This window comes from Mercenaria mercenaria, chromosome 8 (assembly GCF_021730395.1).
Source record: "Mercenaria mercenaria strain notata chromosome 8, MADL_Memer_1, whole genome shotgun sequence".
Taxonomy (NCBI): Eukaryota; Metazoa; Mollusca; class Bivalvia; order Venerida; family Veneridae; genus Mercenaria; species Mercenaria mercenaria.
In genome coordinates, this window is record NC_069368.1 from 32,727,980 (window position 1) to 32,753,298 (window position 25,319).

The 25,319-nt window shown below is 36.0% G+C and overlaps 1 protein-coding gene across 5 annotated transcripts in view; it reads left to right on the plus strand.

Moving 5' to 3' along the window:
* Window positions 1-25,319, plus strand: part of LOC123566632 (lachesin-like) — a 172,011-nt gene that overhangs the window by 136,074 nt on the left and 10,618 nt on the right. For 4 of the 5 annotated variants that reach the window (XM_045360914.2, XM_045360916.2, XM_045360913.2 and 1 more), the window contains exons 3-5: window positions 8,695-8,831; window positions 16,173-16,386; window positions 16,680-16,703. In XM_045360914.2, coding sequence (XP_045216849.2) covers window positions 8,695-8,831; window positions 16,173-16,386; window positions 16,680-16,703 — 375 coding nt within the window. The remainder of the gene's footprint in view (window positions 1-8,694; window positions 8,832-16,172; window positions 16,387-16,679; window positions 16,704-25,319) is intronic. The other variant, XM_045360917.2, reaches the window with a different exon arrangement.

Genomic DNA, 25,319 nt, shown 5'->3' on the forward strand with positions numbered 1-25,319 from the left:
AATACCGAAGAGATATACACACGTACATAAGTCACTTTATCAAATTTTATTTGTTACAATTACACAGATGTCAGTGTTTCTTATTCGAGTTCTAACTCTAGTGATAAGTCATGTTCTGCGCATGATTCGGTTGACGTAAAGGCAGCTGTTCAGTCTGTAAATTGTTCATGAACTATTAAGAAAGCGGTTACTGAACTTTTATTCATGTTTTAAATTACTAGAAAGTATACAAATGTGATTATTGGTCGTATAATTACAATTATTTAGTTGATTTAATTACTTAATTACATAGGAGACAAACGTCGATCTGAATTTACATTATTTTGTCCATTTTAGTAAATTTATATGTGCAAGAGTGACAGTACAATGGCATAATGAAGATATCAACTGTCCCCTATTAACTCTAAGGATGAAAGCACATATTGAATTTGAGGCAACTGGGATTTGAATTTGAGAAAATATAGATCAAAGTTTTTATGATGAAACTGAATAAACATTGTCACGTTCATTAGTGTTCTCTCGGCATGTTCCTGCTAGATTATAATACATTGTATAAGGGGATGTCTTTGACAAACTTTTGTACATACTACTCAACATTCTTTATATTACGTGATCTGAGATTTTGTAATTTAAAAAATATTATTCTAAAATTTCATATTTTGAAAAACAAACATAGAATTAAAACGTTTGTATAGACAAAAGTACTGTGTGTTAGGTTCAAATGCTACAGACTAATACATGTTTCACTACATAAAATATTTCGTTCTTTTAGGAGACTTTTCTACTTTGTCCAGCAGCCGGGAGCGCGTTTAAGCATGCTGGGTGTATGTGAAGTACAATTTCAATAGTTAGAATTTAGCATCTCCACTGAACTGATCAGTCTTAACTGCAAGAAAAGAAAGTAAATAAAAACAAGAGGTTATTCAATTGTAGTTCAGTTTTAGAAGAAAAGTTCAAAACGTGTACACTTGTATCAAAAATAACGTTATTAGTCGCTGCTTTATAATCTTCTATGTAATATGAACAAATATAATGGTACAGTTATTTGAAAAAGAATTATAAAAAATGATATAATCTAACTAAAATTAAATCGCTGGGTCATAACTTAGGTATATAATCTTGAGCATCTTTTATTGTGTGGGCCAACTTTGCGATGCATGACTCTAAGGCTATGTTTGGTGTGCTCTGTGCTTCTGGAAATTTCAGTCTACAATTACCTTTAATCTTTGATATTTCATACTGTACCTATGAAGTCCAGTTTTTATTGATGTGTAACAGTATTTGAATCCAGAAAAAAAAGTGGCGTTTAAGTTCAAATTTTTAAAAACACGTAATTATTACATCTTAATGGTATTTTTTACGGCGTATTTTCTTCAGTCGAATTATAGTTTTGTATGTAGGTTTCAATATTTTATGAAAATGAAAAATCCCTAACACTTTGGCAGGTAGATTTCACTGTTACGCAAAGGTCAATCCGTTATATTTGCAACATTTCTGAATGAACCGCACCATGAGAACACCAACATAGTGCATTTGCGACCAGCATGTATCCAGACCAGCCTGAGCATCCGCACAGTCTGGTCAGGATCAATGTTGTTCGCTAAAGGTTTCTTTAATTCCAATAGGCTTTGAAAGCGAACAGCATGGATCTTGACCAGAGTGCGCGGATTCGCAGGCTGTTCTGGATCCATGCTGGTCGCAAAGGCACTATATTGGTTTTCTCATGGTGCGGCTCAAATATGTTAACCGTTGTCATACATGCTGTGAAATCATGTCAACATGCAGTAACTGTCTCTTAGTATATAGGAGAGTATTACCTGTAACTAGATTGTTATGATTAGTTCCTATTTATAACCTCAGCAAACAACGGTTATCAAAACAAAGTTAAGGCGAAACAATCTCAGGCAAAGACAGACTGGAATGTCTTTGACAAGGGTCGAGTTATGATATAAATTTCGTAATTTACTGGTCGACGGATAGAGTTAATGGATGGATGACTGATACTACAAGAAAAGGAAGTACGCGTAATCAATATAACAGTTTCAATCTAATGCTTTTCACCTGATGCCTTGTTATAAAGAAGATAAACTTCTTTCTGAATAATCTTTGACTCGGTTATCATAGGAGCATTTTAAAATTAATTTTAAAATTAATCAAATTTATCGGAATATTATTCAGTCTCTTCAACACTGCACCAGCTCTTTAAAAGCAATCAAAATGTCGTCATAACACACTTAAGACGATTTTATGTAAAATCTACAACAACAACAAAATAATACTTTAATAGAATCCAAGAAGCCGCTTTTTTATCCATGTTATTATATCTTCAAAGAAGAATTCTATTTATTACTGACGGTAAAAACATTCATTGTATAAAAACGTTCCATCAAAGCTTTATACAAATGATGTATCTAATATAAACTGGCAGAGAATTACAATATTGTTTATTTTATAATTGATGGCAAATGATGTAAAAACACTGTTGATACAAATTAAAAACAGGAACAATAAACACACAATAATAAGATTTCCTTTTGGTTTTGCTAGTACTTGTTTGCATTGCCAGACAGATTTATGAAGTGATAACCTGCACGTGTCTTTGTGATAAAGGAAAGACAATATAATGTCTAACAATATTAAATATGAACGTAATGGGGCCTTTTGTCGTGTATACTGATTTCGTCAAGTATGTGTTTGGAAATATTAAAACGAAGTAGGCGTTAATAATTACAAATTGTATATAAACACAACAATTTATCTGAATTCAGTAAATTTACCTGCACGTGTTTTCCTTGCTTAAGATATTTAACCAAATTCCAAGACAGTAGCTTATATCCGCTGAATATACTTAACAAAAATCAATTTAGAAATTATAGTTATTCTTCAAACCGCACTATTTTTGTTTAACCCACGAAATGGCTGCCTAGTGTATGCGAGTGATCGCATGCATTGATGCACACTTGCCCGAACTGAAATTTTGAGATGCACGGTCGCCAAATGTTTTTTTAGTGAGTTGCAAGATAAAGATCCCTATCTCAGATGTCAAGGTCACACTAGCGGATCATATACAGTCATATAGACGAATGCAGTATATAGAGACCGTACCATAGCTCTTCGCATTCTTCGATTTTTCAAAAAAAGTGGTTTTTACAAGAGCGCCGGTTACGATAAAAAATGTAAACAACGGACTTTATTTGAATGAATGAATGATTGCCGATCTTAGTCATAATACTGATTGACAGTGAATGCTAATGACTCCATGTGTTGCAGAAAGGTATTTAGCTTATAACTGTACTTTCCTATCAACTGATGGCCTCTCGAAACTGGTAAAATAACTGCTTATATTTTGACAAAGCCCACTGTCTTTGCCATTCGCCAGCTGCTGTAAAGGCAAATGTATAACATTCAGTGTAAGTTATATTTCACTGGTACTACCAGTTAGTAAGTTCATACTCTAAAAAACACGTCAGAGAAATTTGGGCAGTTTTTACCGATTAAAATGTTTGCAGCATTAGATTATGTTTTTTCTTTTCACGAAAATTGCCGTTAGGTAACAAAGCGAATACGCGAGTAGGCCGGTTATGTGTTATTGTCACAAAACTGTTCCAGTCCACGTAATGTAATCGGTGCACTTAAACTGCCTAGCTATAGCTACTGCTGTTATAGGGAAGTGGTAGAGTGTCTGCCTTAGGTGTGAGAGGTCCTGGGTTCTAGTCCCAGTTACAGCTAAACAATTTTCATTTTGCTACAGCATCTTTTTGATGTTAAAGGACAGTTCCAGCTGTTCTATATTTTTAGCACACAGTATCATGGATCAGTATTTAGAAATCCAGATTACAGTTGAATGTTGAATCAAATGCACCCAAGTACAAAATATTCGCTATATTATGTCCCTTTGATGTTTATGCTCTACAGGTCCAAGAAGAGTTACATTTTCTTGATCACAAAATTTTCGTTTACATGAAAATATTAAATGCTCATAACTTCATGCTTCTGCTTAAACTATTGTTAATATATTATCTATTTTTGAGAAATATATGTACATTTGTCGTCATTTCAAAGCTTTTTAACTTCATAACTATGATTTGAAAAACTTAGGTACTATCTCTACAGTATAATCAATTTATTAACTTCGAAGGAGGGGGCAGTACATTTCAAGAATAGGGGAGGTTTCATGTATTTTCCAGGTTTCCAATCTAAACTTAATGTAAATGTCAAAAGAGATTCAGATTGCTCGTATAAATAAGCAAATAATTATGTTCAACTAACGATAACTAAATGAACAGTGCCTCATAATAAAAATTATTTCTACATATTAAACACGTTTGATAACAACAGGAGTAAAACGTTTTGTTTTGTTTTTTCAAATAAAGAGGGTTATTTTGAGCAACCATGTTCTGTTCTATAGTATCAAAGAGGACAATAATGCGTAACAAGCCTGTAAGACGATCCTTTAGAAGCATAGAATGAAAACAAGCTAAACAATAGCAGATACATTTTGACTTAAATTTGCTTGTGAAATGTAATAAAACGTGCAACATCCCTTCCTCACGGCCCCACGCACGTTTAAATCAGAACTCTGAAAGTTTTGACCTTGGTTTTCATTTGCTGTTTATTGTTCTTTATAGAAAGGAAATACATATAATGTAAGTGCTATGTTATGTAAGGTACAATTACTGCAGAAAGTCTTTTTCCCACGAGAATTACACCAATCCCACACTGTGCACTTGTATCTAATTATTGTACAAATAAAAAGTTGTATGAGTAATAAAATCATGCGAAATGAATACATTATTAACCATATAAGAGCACGGTCTGTAATCAGCAAACTTTAACAATTAACTCATTCATTTGCTAATGATGTTCTTAATATCGAGCTGACTGGCAGTGAACAGATTCTTTTTATCTAAAATGGGTTTTTGTGCCAAAGCCGTTTCCATAGCGGTGCTACACTGTGATAATTATGATTGTTTTGTCCTTGTTGTCTGCTGTTTTACGAAATTCGTCTTTGTAGTTGTGTGCAACTGTCTATCGTCTTCAAATCGTACCTACACTGCTGAAGAGTTTTGTTATTGGCAGGCTGCGTTCTTGGTGCGTGGTTGTTCCTGTTGGATTTTTGTCCTTGTTTCTACGATAGTTTTTGATTTCTTTTTCGAAAACATGATGTAGGAGATCAGTTAAACAAAACAGAAATATTTTTTAACTATCACACCATAGAAACGATGCTAATGTTCAGTTTAATACTAAAAATATCCCTAACAATGACTTGTTCTCCGAATGCTTTTTTAACCTGTGACCAAATCGCTAGTAAAATCAATTGTTTTGAATGTTACCAACGATCTATCTATCATGTAGATGTTTCGGTTTTTCTGATTTCAATTAATATACCACATTTAGTGATCAGCAAGCAAGACATTCTTGATCTTAAATGATTCTTTTATCTTGGCAACGTGACCAACAGAAAGTTGTTTGAAATAAGTAGTTAAAGGTCGTCTTTGTAGTATTTCGGGGCGTTTAGGGGCTGTATTTGTTCATTGAACTTTATTTTGTAATAGTCAACACTGTTATCGTTAAATACATGACTTTCAGTCGTTTAAAAACGCAGAGGCAATCCGCCAATAATTGTGGACAGACCACTCGTATTAATGTCATGTTTGGTCTGTTCATTTAAATATTGACATGCGTAATATTGAATTCCAAATATATAACTATTCAAAATTCAAAGCGCAAGAACGTATCTATGCCTCCCCATTTCTGTAAATACTTATCTTACCTAAATACATATCTATGCCTCGCCAATTTTGTAAAAATTATATTTCTTAAATACATATTTTACCCTCACCATTTTTGTAAATATGTATTTACGTTAAATTCCTATCTATGTCTCAACATTTCTTTGTAAATCAAATCTATTTTAAACTAAGCTGTTTTTTATATTACCATATTTTACGATTCGTACATACTCTCACGGGGCCTTCGTGGCCGAGTGGTTTAGGCCGCTGACTTCTAATCACTTTTCCCACATGTGGGTCCGAGCCTTACTCGGGGCGTTAAATTCTTCATGTGAGAAAGCCATCCAGCTGACTTACGGAAGGTCGGTGGTTCTACGCAGGTGCTCGCTCTTGCTGAAATAATACACGGAGGGGCACCTGTGGTCTTCCATCACCACCAAAGCTTGAAAGTCGCCATATGACCTTTGACTGTGTCGGTGCGACATTAAACCCAACAACATAAATAAATAAACATACCCTTTATATATTGGCTTCCTTCCGTAAGCAAGAACAAAATTTAAATGGTTCTTGTTTTGAATCAAAAACAATTTCAAATTTCTAACATTACAGAAAAGTGTCGATAGTTGTTTGACTTGCTTGGTTTTGATATCATATCACTGTCAAAGAAGACAGAAAAATATATTCCTTCGACCAATTACGTAAACACCCACTTGTTTTTATGTTTACTCCCTGGGGTCGTTATTAATGTAACATAACAAAACCACTTGCATGCCACTGTATCTGTTATTGTCATTCAAATCGTGGCAAAAATTGTTGCTTTGATATAAAGTGTTTTAACAGCCGTTGCAGAGGAAAGATATAACTTGGTACAATGTATGCGAATATTCCCGAAAACAGACAACTTTTCGATGACTTTAGGGTAATGTAGACATCCATGACACTGGTATTGCTACCGACGAAACAACCTGCTTTGGTTGTTTGTCTTACAATTAAATGTTTTGCACAGATTTTATATCGGCATATCTACAATTATTTCATAAAATCAATAAAATCTATAGAAGGTCCATTGGTAGCACAGTACGCAGCCAAGCAATATGATATAGAACTCGGTTTAATTGAGTCAGTGCGTGAGATGAGAGGTAATGAAAAGTGCTCCTAACGTCAATTGCACCGGTTTAAGTGGAATTCTGTTATAATGAAATTGAATGTTCACCATGATTCTAAAAAGCCAGAAAATATACCAACATGAGTCCAAGTACAAGGAGATATTTTACAGCCGCCAGACGGCACTAAAAGACAGCTATTAATAAAATCTATAGAAATTCTTTGGAAGCACAGAACGCAACCAAGCGAATCGATAATTGAGCCGTGCCATGAGAAAACCAACATAGTGGGTTTGCGACCAGCATGGATCCAGACCAGCCTGCACATCCGCGCAGTCTGGTCAGGATCCATGCTGTTCGCTTTTAAAGCCTACTGCAATTAGAGAAACCGTTAGCGAACAGCATGGATCATGACCAGACTGCGCGGATGCGCAGGCTGGTCTAGATCCATGCTGGTCGCAAAGCCACTATGTTGGTTTTCCCATGGCACGGCTCAATTATGATAATCAGTGCGATTGTGTCTGTTCATGAGAGGTAAAACTTAATTTATGCTTATTGTGATTGAAATTAGAAAGAAGATAAGCTCGATGTCGGAGTAGTTGGCAAGCAAATATAATTTCGCCCAAAATATCGTTCGAATAGATAAATACTTTTATATTATAAATAAGCATTGTAAAAAAATCTGGTTTTCTGTTGCTCTGTTGCTGGTATAGTATAGCTGGCATATAAAGGACATGGTGGGAAAAGGGGATTTAAGGGAACTATTTTAGACACAATTTTGTACTATTTGGAGTGTATGTTAATAGGATGTCCTTGGTATGATTATAAAGATGCTTCATGATAAGACTTATATTTTCACATACATCAAACCTTGTTAATGGAAATACAGATTACACAATTTCAAGTACGTGCCAACAAAACTGCTGAGAGCATGTGGAGTTTGAAGTGGTAGATTTTGATGCATGCCAGTACGACAAAGATTTACACTTTTTTGCCCCGATTTAATAAGAGATTATCTGTTAGATCGATTATACAACGAAAATGGAAGATGCAACGTTTCTTGTATTATAATATCAACATAACTAAACTATCAAATTAATACAGGCAATCTTTGTGGAATTATATCTAAATGTCTTAACAGTGAATGCATCAGCTGCGTTTTGATAAACTATGATTATTTGGTAGTCTAATAAAACTTCATCAATCATGGATTTTTCACCTGTCTATCACGGACGTATTGGTGCCAGTCAACTTGGACTTGGACCTTATTGCTTTAATGAGTGTTTTTCCTCTGACACTACACTTTCTTGATAGACTGACAACGTCTGAAAACGCTACAAAATTGAAAAACAATATATATACATAAAAAAAATCGCGTGGTCAATTTAAAATTAATATTTGGTTAAGGACCAGGCAGGAATTGTGTCGCACGTTTAACAAAACAAGCTTAGTTAAACACATATATTTGCTGAATTGCGTTCTATGACTTCAAAGGATTTTCTTTTTTTTATCAATTTTGTGTTCCCCACTGGAAACAATCTAGGTATACGATAATGGTATTACCTGCCGCTTTTTGCAAACATTATACATTTTTATCTTTACGATAATTTCATTATAATGATTTCACCCCCGGAAATAAATCAGACAACTCAGAACACTTGATCTAATTTATTCAAAACCAGTATCTTAATGGGAATCGAAGTGACTAGTACTATATAAGTGAGGTATCGTGCATATCACGCATATCTTCCTGCATGAAGTTAACCTCTATTGTGAGTGATTAAAATGTAATTGTAATAATATTGCCCTGTCTTTTTCTAGTGTAATATTCACGAAGATGTCATCGTTTCTATTTACAGCCACCGGACGTAGAAACAGAGAGTTCAAATATTCTACACCTGCACCTAAATTTCTACAGACCGAATCAAATTACACATACCACAAGGGAGAGAGAGCTATTCTCTATTGCTCCGTCAAACATTTGGGTACTAAAACGGTTTGTATTTTCTTCAATTTATCTGTTTTAAATATTTTACAAAATTATTGCATTTGTAATGCGCTGGTTTTAAATGATAAGGCCTAAAAAAACCTTATTTGTTTCCGGTAACATGCTCAAAAAAATTAGGGTAGGTAGGTCGGATTTTTTTTTAATATTCTTTTATTAAGGGAGACTTTTTGGAAATTATTTTTATGTCAAATAATTAATATAAATAAGGGGGTTATGCCTTTAGAGCATCAGTATGTTGATTTCTAACATCACTGGCCATGTTTAAAGCATAAAAATTGCAGTTTTGCAAGCTTTTGTTAAAAGGTTGAAAAAAAAAACTCTCCAAGGCCATAAAAACATTTAGGGTCTGGCCAAAAATTTAGAGTAGGTCGGGATACCGAAACAAACAATTTTTTACGCCTTAAAAGGTGACACTGATGTAGATTAGATCGGTATTAGACGGGAGAGGGATAACGACAACAGGCCGCGCAAAAATACCTAATACCGGTATAAAGGGAGTGTCTTAAAACTGTTCATCGTGTGTAAGATTATGAGATAACTTTCCTTGACAATAACGAAAATATTTTGCCATTCCATAAGATAAATTTGTGAGCGCCAGTCGTCTATAATTTTATCTTCAAGCTGGAATGTGGCAACTGCAGTTAGCGGCGGTCTGTATAGATCGCGATGTAGTGATATAGCCTCTGGAATATCTAATGCGTATATCTGGACACTAGAGAATCATTTCTGATAAATTAATCTTGACAAATCAACGATATGCTATGGATAATTATATTATGAGACAGTCCCTGATATTTACTTTAGCAAAATAGTTTTGTCACAAATATAATATAGCGTAAGACTGTTTTTAAGTTACCACTTTTGGCTCGTTTGTATTGCCTTTAAGAAAACAAATACTGGATTGGTTTCTAGAGTACGTGAATACAAGGTTTGATAAATAAATCTAATAAAAGATCCTATGGGGCAAAGATTGCAATGAAGCAAAATAGTAGCGGAGTCTAGGAGATGACATGAAAAGTGCATGCAACACCCTCACACTCTGTCAGTTGAATGAACTCCGCGATCCTAAAGAAAAAAATAACAATACAGAGTCCAAGAATGGGAAAATGCGTCTTATGACACTTTCAAGGTGCTTGTACTACATTGACATAGCTTTTGTTCTTCCATCAAAAAAAAAATGAGGTATTTATTGATAATGTCCCTTTTCGATGTAACTATTTCAGAGCGCTAATTTACTGTCATCCTCCGAGCTCCAAGAATTCTGTGCCTAACATTTTAATGTCATTCTAACATGTACACTGCACATTCTGTCGAGTGTAAGTAATGAGAACTGAAAGTCTGAAGATTCGAATGGGGAAGTACATTAATTTGTTAATAAAACAAAAAATGTCGTAGAGCTGTCCGAGGACAATTACGTTTAATTATCCAAGAAGCCTGGTCATTAAGAAATTAAAAATAAAGAAAACATTGACATAAACAAGTACAAAAGGGTTAATGATTTTAAGTCATAGACCTTCCATCTTTTAAGATACATGATGAGAAAACAGATTACACAAAAATTTAGCTCCGTCAAAATGAGGGGCATCTTCCTGAAAAGAAAAATATTGTTACAGAAGCTGTGCATTGCATATTATATCACCACAGGATACAGGTATATCACCACAGGATACAGGTTTGTGAAGGTTTAAATCCATTCGACACAGACGCAAAGTTTTGCAATGTAGGATATATAGAATTGCATTAAAGTCATACTTCAGAAAATTGCCATCTGTAAAGTTTGACCTGCCATATAAGTCCATGAGTTAATACTTCCGATTATTCCGCAGATATTCTGCACTTACAGTTCAAACAATGCTTTATGTTTCAGTGTACTGTCAGCAAAGCTGAATGAAATCGGAACTAAATTACTAAAAAGCAACGTAGCTACAAAAATATGCTTGACTTTGTATATAATCGACATTGATCTATAGCTGTATCATTTCATCTACAATTTTCGTATCCAGGTTTTCCTTAAATTGCAGAGTTGCTTTGAAAGATCTGGCTATAAGTTATACATAATTCAGTTTTATTTTATATAATTTTCATAGATATCAATTTAAATGCTATTGATTTATAGTTTGTTACATTTTATTGGCATTTTGATGTTTTTTAAAGATTTGGACGTAGTGAGTGAGATCTAGGGACATGCCAATAAATTTGACGATAAATACTACGTATACCAAGTTAAAGAGAAATAATGATTTTATCTTCGCCTTTTCTCTAATATCTGTCTAGCTTTATTGTCCAAATGATCGGGTTTGAACTGATTTATATTTTGAGGGTTATTGTCTTTAAAATATTATATCAAATCACTTTTGTCGAAACTACTTCCAACTTGAAATTGATATTATATGTAAAACTCCCATTTGCACAAGCTTGGTTATCGATGAAAGATATTTGCTTTTGATATGCCCTGGTTGCATTTGATATGATGGACTATTGCAATAAATCCTGCTTTCATATTTTTTCTAAATGTGGGTTGACTTTTATCAAAATTTACGGAAAGAAAACGCACTGAATCTACATTTATATATATTGCCATTATTTAGTTCCGGTTTAATGCTTTTGAACGCATACATAGGCCGTACAATTGATATAAATACGACTCAATAGCTGGACTTGAACATTTATAGTTTTGATCACATAGAACAAGAAGTTACATAACCAACGTTTACGCCCGTACTTTATGCCAGACTTTTATCCTCGGTGTCAATCTATATATGTAACGCATTTTATACATTTAGCGTTAACTGTTCTTACCTATAGGCTCCTTTGTTTTGATGAGGTATATAAACTATTTATAGACCGTTTAAGAGGTCTATGATAATTATCAGACCTGTTCTACATCTATTGTTTATGATAAAGTGGAAGCATGACATATTTGCGCATATCATGTATAACATTAGAAGGTAAGACCAATTATCCGCATGTTAGTGACTAGATAAGTTCGATCAGTTGTATGTAAAAGATTCTGAAAGCTGACTTTGTGGTAAAATTTCAACTCGGAATATTTTTCATGAAATATCTTCCGTCTAAGCTTTAATGTTTGGTTTAACGTAACAGCGACATAATTTTAGGTCATATGGTGACTTTAATACTTACGATCGTTGTAAAAGACCCGAGATGCCCCCCGTCCCCCGTGTATTATTGCAAGGGCAAGGACAGGCACATGGGTGAAACCGCGGACCTACCGTGTGCCAGCTGGATTGCTTCCAGCGAAGTCTTAAACCGCAGCGATGAGGATAAAGTGATTTGAAGACTTAAAACATTTGGCCACAGAGGCCCCTCATTCTAAGTTTAAGCTACTGTCAGAACTATGTTTCGTGTAACAAGAACATTTACGGAATAAATATTGACAATTGGGAACATTGCAAAACAATTTCCTCTGAGTTCATTATCAATGCAAAGATTAGAATCATGATGGTTTTCCGTACAATTTATATGGAATATAAATGTCAGAATAGTATTTCAGAAAACATCCTGTTTTACTATGTAGCTTCCAGATTAGACTTTAAATCATAAGCCAACAGTTTAAGGATGTTTTGAAGACGGCAAGCTTTTAAGTAGGGAAAATTAGATGTACATGCCTCCTTTTCGATGGTAAATGTCCATGAATTTTCCAAATATCGCTGATTCAAATCAAATTAATATTAACATTTTTATGCTTTTAGGCATTGAAACATTTAATACCATTCAAAATTGTTGTTTGTTTGCTGGGTCTTATACCGTATATTTACAGCCATTCTTTACGGAAGGCAATCAGTTTCGTGAATCATACATAATACTAGTATTAACTTTATCTCCACAAATAAATGACAGCATCTCCAGGTGCATCAAATCGTGAACATGTCAGAGAACAAAGTGTCGAGCTTCAAACATCTTACTTAGTAGTCCAGTTATATTTTTGTTGGGCACTGTTCTATATCATTTATGAAACTAGACATTTAATTTATTTTTGACTAAAATAGAAGTTGTGTATTATGTCCAAAACAAAAACTTCTATCAGCAGTTGTTGTAAAAGATCATAGAGTTAAAACTGCTGATTTGACCAGTATTTGATAAATATTGTTAAGTTTGAAACACACTTTATTTCTACAGTGTAATGTAGTTATGTATTCATTTTTTAAATGTCTTAAACTGAAAAGAGTTAGTAGATGACATTGTGAAAACGCATTAAATAGTGTTCACTTGTCGTCTTTAAGTATATTATATCTGTTTTATCAGGATACTTTTTCATGAAGTTGTTGTGGTGGGCGTGTAGTTAAATAGACTTGGCACATCTAAATAGGAGATATAACACCGATTTGGGGTAATATTAGAAAAGTAGAAAAACACAGTATACTTCATAGCTACTGCATAGGTAATATGTTTGAATTTTATACACGCCAATATACATTTGAGCCGTGCCATGAGAAAACCAACATAGTGGGTGTGCGACCAGCATGGATCCAGACCAGCCTGCGCATCCGCGCAGTCTGGTCAGGCTCCATGCTGTTCGCTTTTAAAGCCTATTGGAATTGGAGAAACTGTAAGCCAACAGCATGGATCCTGACCAGACTGCGCGGATGCGCAGGCTGGTCTGGATCCATGCTGGTCGCATACCCACTATGTTGGTTTTCCCATGGCATGGCTCATTTTATCAGCTTTGCGTTTATTACAAAATCAGAATTGTTAACAACGAAAAATGGAATAAGCTCGATATATTGTTGATTCGTAATATATGTACCTTACAAAATTGTCAAGATAGTATATGTATTGGCACCGCCCTATTAAGAAATATCAAACGTTTGTATTTTTTATTTTCCTATGTTAGCCCTGTTACCCCGATAAATTTATATGAATACACAAATATACGGTAATGTATATTTAAAGGCAAACTATGAAAATAAATCAACTGAAAATTCTTCAAGGATTTCCAATAACTGTGATGATATACCATCCTTGTGAAATACTTAATAATCTATATCATGAAAGGACAAACATTGCTTATTTCAGAAAGAAACTATGTGCATCGGGTTTTCATGCAGTGCAAATGTAATGTCCTAATTGCTGACAAACATTTTGATGGATATGTAGCACGTTGGGCATTTTGTTATCTGTTACATAGTATCCGACAATTTCAGCACGCTTCCTTTATTTGGTTTAAATTATACATAGAATCAAAACACGTTTTACAAACTTAAACCTAACCTGGACTATTTAAAACAAAGGAACATGCAGATAAATCAGTATAACTGCTACTTTAAGATCCACCAAAACCGTGTGACCTACTGTTTCGCCCCCCCCCCACCCCCACATAAATAACTGATAATACTGGTATAATACGGATATACCTCAAGATGACAGGTAGACAATTTAAACTCTTCTAGAATTAACATGTTTTCACAACTTCATCTGCTGGCGTAGGAAGCAGGTATGTTTTCCGTATAGTTTTAAAAGAATATATAAATGCCTACCTGACACTGTAAAAACGAAGAGCGGTCTACACTTAACTAAATAAAAAAAGTACTGTGCATACCGCTACATTTATTAAAAATGTTTAGACATTAAACAGTCTGGGCCTTTTACATGCCACTCTCATTTTGTAACCGAATACTTGTTTGTAAGTCGTATGTAATTACCGTCATGGAAACACAGAAGAATACAGTCATTCTGTGGTGTGTCTTTACAGCATTTTACAGACGTCATTCTGCTGTAGTTATCGTTAATTCTTTTACACGAATTCAGAATTTATTTAAGACAGTTGATTTACAAAACTTCTTGTTATCAAACTGTCATATACACCTTAACCGGGTAACGAACTCGCGACACAATCTTCTGATTAACCTACTGGACTATTATCGAAAATCGTTACCAGAAATCGTTACCAAAATATTTGTATATACGAGTAATGTATATACTGTAAAGTCAATAAGATGGCTGTTTTAGATGTTAAGAAATGTCGCGAGCTACATTGTAAAATTTGTTACTTTTCTGATTATTTTATTCAAATTTTCTTCATTACGCTTACCATAATATTGGTATTATCTTGTATATAAAAAGCAGTAGGTGAAGATACAATAAATACTCTATATTTGTCGTAGCTTTCGACCTGTTGGCCTCACTTGAATTACAAAACAATGGAACTGGTATTTTGACGTCGGAAGTAGTTTTGCGATGCAGACGTTAAATACGGTTGGTGCGTTATTCCTTTGTATTGGTCCCATATTGCCTAAATGTTTCATAGACTTCCTAGTCCCGCTCATGTAAAACTGGTTCGCGACTTGACCAGGATATCTCCTATTCTGGTCAGGTTGGTATAGTATTTCTCTGGTGTCATATATGTCATACGTGTAGAGAATTTTCAATAGTCACTGATTTGCATGTGATATTGTATCTTTGGTCCTAACAATGTAAATGTGACCTTCATTGTAAATAATTCTGTCTTTAACATGTAGGGGCATATTTCACACCAGCCTGTTTCATATATTCCTCGAGTACACGGCTTATTAAATAACATTTTATACTGTTTCTTGCAAACAGTGTCTCGGAGGCTATTGTCTCATTTGTAATATACCAGAAACGGCGGCTCAGGAAACACTGACTTCGCACTGTTGAATGTGTATCGTAATCTCATATGCCTTCGTAGTATTCCTCCACAATTTGGCAAATCGCTTGAAATTGTGAGCACTAGCGAATTTTCTCTTGTGTTTTGTTTGTACTGCGGGGAATTGTCTCTGTCTACCCTATCTAACTTTCTGAGTTTATTCATCACAAGGTCTCCTTAATATCTTCGCTTCTCGAGTTGCTGCTTTATACACATTATCAGGCTTCTTTGGGTCATGGAGTAAGTTCGTGTCGGTACAACGGAGTTCCTCTTACACCGTTATAGGGGGTGTGAGGATTGTTACACTTGTCATTGTCCCTCATCAACAGGCGCAATCAAACCAGGTTTTGTCACTATTTTGCTTGTTTGCATTATATGCTTCCAGAGGATAGATATTTTATACGAAACCAACAAAGATTGTGAATTAATTCGTACCACTTAGGACTATATATTGATTAATGTAAAATCATCATCGTATATTTGAACTGAAATAAGTATGTTGCGTGAATATGTTACATGTACAAAACATCAAATATTTGCCAGTTTAGTCCCGATGCAACTGTTTGACCCGGAGTATTTTGGTATCCAAAACGTTCGTAGAAAGTCATGCTTAAAAGCGATTTAAAAACTTTGTACAGAATAAGAGTTATGTCTGTTTTTCAAATGTGTTGAAATATGTTTATAAATTTCGGTATATATTTTAGATAAGCTGGCGAAGAGCGAACGAAAGTCTTTTTCTAACAAGCGGAACAGTAATCATCACGGGTGACACAAGATTTGAAGTTGCTCATACGGAGGATTCTACGGATTGGAATCTGATGATCTCGAACGTGTCTACAGCGGATAGCGGGGCGTATGAATGCCAGATAAGTTCCACAAACAGAGATCTTCGAAAAGAAGTGTATTTAAATGTCAAAGGTAGGTAAATGTTTTGTTTTGTTCACTTTTTTCCTTCCTTAAAATATCTATACCTTTTCATTGTCAGAGGTCATTATATGATTATATTGTCTTTTCATTTCATTATACTTGTTAACATATTCCATGTGCAATGCTTTACAGGGCACAGCAAATTTCACAAACACATGTATTGCATGTACAAACAACATTTGATTCATTACGCTTGAAAACAGCGATTAGTTGAAGGGAATATTTTACCTGTCCATCTGTTGTTGGGACGGACATGCCTTAGACTTATTTGTTTCTAATTTCAGACGAATTCTCATACGCTGAACCGCGTAAGTCATTTTCAAATTAACCCCATTTACTAAATTTGGAGTAGTTTTGTTGTCCTGTTACAGTAATCGTGAATGTGATGAGCGCGATGTGTCATGGTGATAGATAACAATAAAGAAACACAAATGAAACTATGCATATCAACCCACGGAAGTAAGCCTGCAGATTCAGTACTTTTCTGTTGCGTAACTAAAAATAACTGTTAAGCTCTGCTTAGTAAATAACACTCACACGTTATATTACAAAACTAAAAAAAGCACATATCTGCCAGTTTCATTTGCGTGCACACAATATTAATATATCATAACTTGCGATATATTTGACATAGGCTAAAGGTATGTTTATATCATTCCTTGAGCTGCAAATGTTTTCATTGCGGGCTAAATTGAAACATGTTTTTTACCACCCTGTGATTTGCTTACAATTTGCATGAGAACTATGCACTGGGTTTAGCAACTGCAAACACGTCTTTGTCATATTTAATTTTTGTATCGACGCCAAACACGATATTGGGCCTATTTAATATTCATAAGAATCTGGTGGCTTATTTTCCAGAGCGGCATGCTTATGTTAGAGTGTTCTTTTCTGTGCAAATTCAGATCAATTTTTAGGAAAGCCGTTTTCAAAACGACAATATATTTAAGCCCAGGGCCGTTTGATGGTTTATAAACCAGATACCATCTTTATATCGTGAATTAAAAGGTTTGACTCGCATTACACAGTGTTATCGGGTAGCTATACAAGTGTTTTGGAGAGTAACTTGAAATATAGTTGAATACATTACTTAATATATATATTCTAAATTGCATATATTCCATTTTCACTTGACCATTATCGGTCTAGGCTATATCTATCCTGTCTTATATCGTTCATATAATCGTATGTCTGTAGTTACGACTAAATTGCCTGCAGTACGGAATCGCAAAATGAATGTTATGAGCTTAATAAAGTTAGCCTGTTAATGGAAGATTGGCGGCTGATCTTCATATGCATAGGTATAATGCATCCCTGTACCCATAATTTACTTTTAAATTACCACCGGTCCAAAGTACACATCATACAAGATGATAATGGTATATATAATTAACTAAATAGAAGGAACTCGTTTTTAGGTAGTTACTCTGTTGGTTCATTTCACCGTTGGAAAAGACTCACTTTGTATATCATTTTAAATAGCCTATTCAGAGTTTTTGTAGTAGAGGGGGCGTTAAGTTTGTTACCTACTTCATTGAGACGATCAGACCGAGTATTTTGTAATTTTACTATGTTCCGTTCTTCTAAAGGATCTTGTTACAGATTTCATTAGATATTTAAAGTAACTAATGGAAGAATCGTATTAAACATATTGAAGCTTGTTAATGCATTACATTGTTACTTTGATAAGGTCTATTTACCGTCTACAACAATCGAAGAGAGAGGTGATACGCTTTACTCTATCTTTTCATGATATGTCGTTACTTCACGATCGCTGTAATGGGCAACAAAGTTTGAACTAACATGATTGTTTAGTTAGTGCTTTAAATTCACAGGCACTGGCATACGTAGAGCTATTCTGCACAAGCATGATTGTCAAATGCAAATTTGTCTTGCTAGTGGGGTTCAAGGGGTGTTGCACTTTTATTATAATATCACTTAAACGTTCTCTTTCCTTTGGTTGCTTTCTATGCTTTTCATCATAAATTTGATTGATTACTAGTATTTCAAATTATTTTAGATACTTTTTACAGGATGGGATACCTACTGAATACTTCAAATAAATAACAAGTACAATGCAGTACGGTACCGTAAAGAACATACGAGCCGCACCATGAGAAAACCAACATAGTGCATTTGCGACCAGCATGGATCCAGACCAGCCTGCGCATCCGCGCAGTCTGGTCAGGATCCATGCTGTTCGCTAACAGTTTTTCTAATTGCAAAAGGATTTGAAAGCGAACAGTATGGATCCTGACCAGACTGCGCGGATGCACAGGCTGGTCTGGACCCATGCTGGTCGCAAATGCACTATGTTGGTTTTCTCATGGTGCGGCTCAATTACGATCTTTATCAATGATTAGACGACAAAGTAATACTGAGTAATACTTCAACGATAAATGAGCCGTGCCATGAGAAAACCAACATAGTGGGTTTGCGACCAGCATGGATCCAGACCAGCCTGCGCATCCGCGCAGTCTGGTCAGGCTCCATGCTGTTCGCTTTTAAAGCCTATTGGAATTGGAGAAACTGTTAGCGAACAGCATGGATCCTGACCAGACTGCGCGGATGCGCAGGCTGGTCTGGATCCATGCTGGTCGCAAACCCACTATGTTGATTTTCTCATGGCACGGCTCAAATGTAGTTGAAGATGTATAATAGATAGATTGTCAATTTTCATGCCAGAATATCATTAAATTTTACCAGCAATATGTCACCGATCGGCTATTTTTTATCAGTATTTTGAATGCATTTGTTATTTGATTTGTTTTCTTTGGCGAGAGCTATTTATCATTGTTTATCTTGTTCGTCAATATGTTGTTAGAATTTACATATGATGTTAATAATATGTTTCAAATGTGTGTATTGTTCTGATATATTTTGTGATTTTATGTAAATTATTTGATATTTGCAATCTTATTTGAACGAAATCTATGCATTTAAAATGAAGTTCAAGCGGTTTTCACAAATGCTTATGGGCATCATACTGCGCATTGGTATAAAATTTTGATTTTACATTTTTTTCACGTTTTTTAAAGGAAAAAGTTGTTGTAATTTTTATCAATTGTTAAAATGTAATGTTTCACATTTTGTGCATAAAATAAGCTTATTCATGCATTTACAAAATAAATCCGTACTTTCATGTGCTTATGAAAAATAAGGTTGAACTAGTGTGAAATCGATAATAGATATCTCTGCTCAGTTGTTTGCAAGAACCGTTAAGAAATAATTTAGAAGATGTCTTAGTGCGATTGCTTTCAAGAGCTAAAAGTGAAATCTAGTAATAGATGTCTCAGCCAGATTGTTTGCAAGAAGCAGTTTGAAATCATTTAGCAGATGATTGAGCTCGATTTATTGCAAGAACTGGAGTGAAATCATTTAGCAGATGTCTCAGCGCGATTGCTTTCATAGGCTAAAGTGAAATCTTTTCACAGATGTCTCGGCTCAGCTGTTTGCAAGAACCAGTCTGAAATCATTTAGCATATTTCTGAGCTCGACTGATTGCAAGAACTGGTGTGAAATCATTTAATAGATATCTCAGCGCGACTAACTACAAGAGCTTCAGCGAAACGATTTAACAGATGTATCAGCTCGGTTATTTGTAAGAACGAGATTGAAATCATTTAACAGATGTCTAAGCTCGATTGTTTGCAAGAACTGTTGTGAACTCATTTAGATGATGTCTGAGCTCGATCGTTTGCAAGAACTGGTGTGAAATCATTTAGCTGTTGTCTGAGCTCGATCGTTTGCAAGAACTGGTGTGAAATCATTCAGATGATGTCTGAGCTCGATCGTTTGCAAGAACTAGTGTGAAATCATTTAGATGATGTCTGAGCTCGATCGTTTGCAAGAACTGGTGTGAAATCATTTAGATGATGTCTGAGCCCGATCGTTTGCAAGAACTGGTATGAAATCATTTAGATGATGTCTGAGCTCGATCGTTTCAAAGAACTGGTGTGAAATCATTTAGCTGATGTCTGAGCTCGATCGTTTGCAAGAACTGGTGCAAAATGATTTAAGCGATGTCTGAGCTCGATAGTTTGCAAGAACTGGTGCAAAATGATTTAAGCGATGTCTGAGCTCGATCATTTGCAAGAACTGGTGTGAAATCATTTAGATGATGTCTGAGCTCGATCGTTTGCAAGAACTGGTGTTGCTTGCAAGAACTGTTGTGAAATCATTTAGATGATGTCTGAGCTCGATCGTTTGCAATAACTGGTGTGAAATCATTTAGCTGATGTCTGAGCTCGATCGTTTGTAAGAACTGGTGCAAAGTGATTTAAGCGATGTCTGAGCTCGATCGTTTGCAAGAACTGGTGTGAAATCATTTAGCTGATGTCTGAGCTCGATCGTTTGCAAGAACTGGTGTGAAATCATTTAGCTGATGTCTGAGCTCGATCGTTTGCAAGAACTGGTGTGAAATCATTTAGATGATGTCTGAGCTCGATCGTTTGCAAGAACGGTGTGAAATCATTTAGATGATGTCTGAGCTCGATCGTTTGCAAGAACTGATGCAAAATGATTTAAGCGATGTCTGAGCTCGATCGTTTGCAAGAACTGGTGCAAAATGATTTAAGCGATGTCTGAGCTCGATCGTTTGCAAGAACTGGTGTGAAATCATTTAGATGATGTCTGAGCTCGATCGTTTGTAAGAACTGGTGTGAAATCATTTAGATGATGTCTGAGCTCGATCGTTTGCAAGAACTGGTGTGAAATCATTTAGTATAATGTCTGAGCTCGATCGTTTGCAAGAACTGGTGTGAAATCATTTAGATGATGTCTGAGCTCGATCGTTTGCAAGAACTGATGCAAAATGATTTAAGCGATGTCTGAGCTCGATCGTTTGCAAGAACTGGTGCAAAATTAATTAAGCGATGTCTGAGCTCGATCGTTTGCAAGAACTGGTGTGAAATCATTTAGATGATGTCTGAGCTCGATCGTTTGCAAGAACTGATGCAAAATAATTTAAGCGATGTCTGAGCTCGATCGTTTGCAAGAACTGGTGTGAAATATTCCTGATGTTGAGCTCGATCGTTTGCAAGAACTGTGTGAAATCATTTAGCATGATGTCTGAGCTGATCGTTTGCAAGAACTGATGCAAAATGATTTAAGCGATGTCTGAGCTCGATCGTTTGCAAGAACTGGTGCAAAATATTAAGCGATGTCTGAGCTCGATCGTTTGCAAGAACTGGTGTGAAATCATTTAGATGATGTCTGAGCTCGATCGTTTGCAAGAACTGGTGCAAAATCATTTAGATGATGTCTGAGCTCGATCGTTTGCAAGAACTGGTGCAAAATGATTTAAGCGATGTCTGAGCTCGATCGTTTGCAAGAACTGGTGCAAAATGATTTAAGCGATGTCTGAGCTCGATCTTTGCAAGAACTGTGTGAAATCATTTAGAATGTCTGAGCTCGATCGTTTGCAAGACTGGTTGCTAAAATGTTGTAATTTAGCGATGTTGAGCTCGATCGTTTGCAAGTAACTGGTGTGAAATCATTTAGCTGATGTCTGAGCTCGATCGTTTGCAAGAACTGTGCAAAAGATTTAAGCGATGTCTGAGCTCGATCGTTTGCAAGAACTGGTGTGAAATCATTTAGCTGATGTCTGAGCTCGATCGTTTGCAAGAACTGGTGTGAAATCATTTAGTGATGTCTGAGCTGATCGTTGCAAGAACGTGTGAAATAAAGTGATGTCTAGCTCGATCGTTTGCAAGAACTGATGCAAAATGATTTAAGCGATGTCTGAGCTCGATCGTTTGCAAGAACTGGTGCAAAATGATTTAAGCGATGTCTGAGCTCGATCGTTTGCAAGAACTGGTGTGAAATCATTTAGATGATGTCTGAGCTCGATCGTTTGTAAGAACTGGTGTGAAATCATTTAGATGATGTCTGAGCTCGATCGTTTGCAAGAACTGGTGTGAAATCATTTAGTGATGTCTGAGCTCGATCGTTTGAAGACTGTGTGAAAATTTAGGATGTCTGAGCTCAATCGTTTGCAAGAACTGGTTGAAATCATTTAGTGATGTCTGAGCTATCGTTTCAAGAACTGGTGTAAAATCATTTAGCTGATGTCTGAGCTCGATCGTTTGCAAGAACGGTGCAAATGATTTAAGCGATGTCTGAGCTCGATAGTTTGCAAGAACTGGTGCAAAATGATTTAAGCGATGTCTAAGCTCGATCGTTTGCAAGAACTGGTGTGAAATCATTTAGATGATGTCTGAGCTCGATCGTTTGCAAGAACTGGTGTTGCTTGCAAGAACTGTTGTGAAATCATGTAGATGATGTCTGAGCTCGATCGTTTGCAATAACTGGTGTGAAATCATTTAGCTGATGTCTGAGCTCGATCGTTTGTAAGAACTGGTGCAAAGAGATTTAAGCGATGTCTGAGCTCGATCGTTTGCAAGAACTGGTGTGAAATCATTTAGCTGATGTCTGAGCTCGATCGTTTCAAGAACTGTGAAATATTTAGCGATGTCTGAGCTCGATCGTTTGCAAGAACTGGTGTGAAATCATTTAGCTGATGTCTGAGCTCGATCGTTTGCAAGAACGGTGTGAAATCATTTAGATGATGTCTGAGCTCGATCGTTTGCAAGAACTGATGCAAAATGATTTAAGCGATGTCTGAGCTCGATCGTTTGCAAGAACTGGTGCAAAATGATTTAAGCGATGTCTAGCTCGATCGTTTGCAAGAACTGGTGTGAAATCATTTAGTGATGTCTGAGCTGATCGTTTGTAAGAACTGGTGTGAAATCATTTAGATGATGTCTGAGCTCGATCGTTTGCAAGAACTGGTGTGAAATCATTTAGATATGTCTGAGCTCGATCGTTTGCAAGAACTGGTGTGAAATCATTTAGCGATGTCTGAGCTTGATCGTTTGCAGAACTTGTGAAATGATTTAAGCATGTCTGAGCTCGATCGTTTGAAGAACTGGTGTGAAATCATTTAGATGATGTCTGAGCTCGATCGTTTGCAAGAACTGGTGTGAAATCATTTAGATATGTCTGAGCTGATCGTTTGCAAGAACTTGTGAAATGATTTAGCGATGTCTGAGCTCGATCGTTTGCAAGAACTGGTGCAAAATGATTTAAGCGATGTCTGAGCTCGATGTTTGCAAGAACTGGTGCAAAATTTTAAGCGATGTCTAGCTCGATCGTTTGCAAGAACTGGTGTGAAATCATTTAGATGATGTCTGAGCTCGATCGTTTGCAAGAACTGTGATGCAAAATAAATTTAAGCGATGTCTGAGCTCGATCGTTTGCAAGAACTGGTGCAAAATATTTAACGATGTTGAGCTCGATCGTTTGAAGAACTGGTGAAATATTTAGCGATGTCTGAGCTTGATCGTTTGCAAGAACTGGTGTGAAATCATTTAGTGATGTCTGAGCTCGATCGTTTGCAAGAACTGTTGAAATGATTTAGCGATGTCTGAGCTCGATCGTTTGCAAGAACTGGTGTGCAAATCATTTAGAGATGTCTGAGCTCGATCGTTTGCAAGAACTGGTGTGAAATCATTTAGATGATGTCTGAGCTCGATCGTTTGCAAGAACTGATGCAAAATGATTTAAGCGATGTCTGAGCTCGACCGTTTGCAAGAACTGGTGCAAAATGAATAAGCGATGTCTGAGCTCGATCGTTTGCACGAACTGGTGTGAAATCATTTAGATGATGTCTGAGCTCGATCGTTTGTAAGAACTGGTGTGAAATCATTTAGATGATGTCTGAGCTCGATCGTTTGCAAGAACTGGTGTGAAATCATTTAGATAATGTCTGAGCTCGATCGTTTGCAAGAACTGGTGTGAAATCATTTAGATGATGTCTGAGCTCGATCGTTTGCAAGAACTGATGCAAAATGATTTAAGCGATGTCTGAGCTCGATCGTTTGCAAGAACTGGTGCAAAATTAATTAAGCGATGTCTGAGCTCGATCGTTTGCAAGAACTGGTGTGAAATCATTTAGATGATGTCTGAGCTCGATCGTTTGCAAGAACTGATGCAAAATAATTTAAGCGATGTCTGAGCTCGATCGTTTGCAAGAACTGGTGCAAAATGATTTAACCGATGTTTGAGCTCGATCGTTTGCAAGAACTGATGTGAAATCATTTAGCTGATGTCTGAGCTTGATCGTTTGCAAGAACTGGTGTGAAATCATTTAGATGATGTCTGAGCTCGATCGTTTGCAAGAACTGATGCAAAATGATTTAAGCGATGTCTGAGCTCGATCGTTTGCAAGAACTGGTGCAAAATGATAGCGATGTCTGACTCGATCGTTTGCACGAACTGGTGTGAATCATTTAGAGATGTTGAGCTCATGTTGTAAGACTGGTGTGAATCATTAGATGATTCTGAGCTCGTCGTTTGCAAGAATGTGGAAATATTTGATATGCTGAGCTCGATGTTTGCAAGAAATGTGTGAAATCATTTAGATATGTCAGCTCGATCGTTGAAGACTCGATTTAAGCGTTCTGGCCGATGTTGCAAGAACTGGTGCAAATATTTAAGCGATGTTTGAGCTCGATCGTTTGCAAGAACTGGTGTGAAATCATTTAGATGATGTCTGAGCTCGATCGTTTGCAAGAACTGATGCAAAATAATTTAAGCGATGTCTGAGCTCGATCGTTTGCAAGAACTGGTGCAAAATGATTTAACCGATGTTTGAGCTCGATCGTTTGCAAGAACTGATGTGAAATCATTTAGCTGATGTCTGAGCTTGATCGTTTGCAAGAACTGGTGTGAAATCATTTAGATGATGTCTGAGCTCGATCGTTTGCAAGAACTGGTGCAAAATGAATAAGCGATGTCTGAGCTCGATCGTTTGCAAGAACTGGTGTGAAATCATTTAGATAATGTCTAAGCTCGATCGTTTGCAAGAACTGGTGTGAAATCATTTAGATTATATCTGAGCTTGATCGTTTGCAAGAACTGGT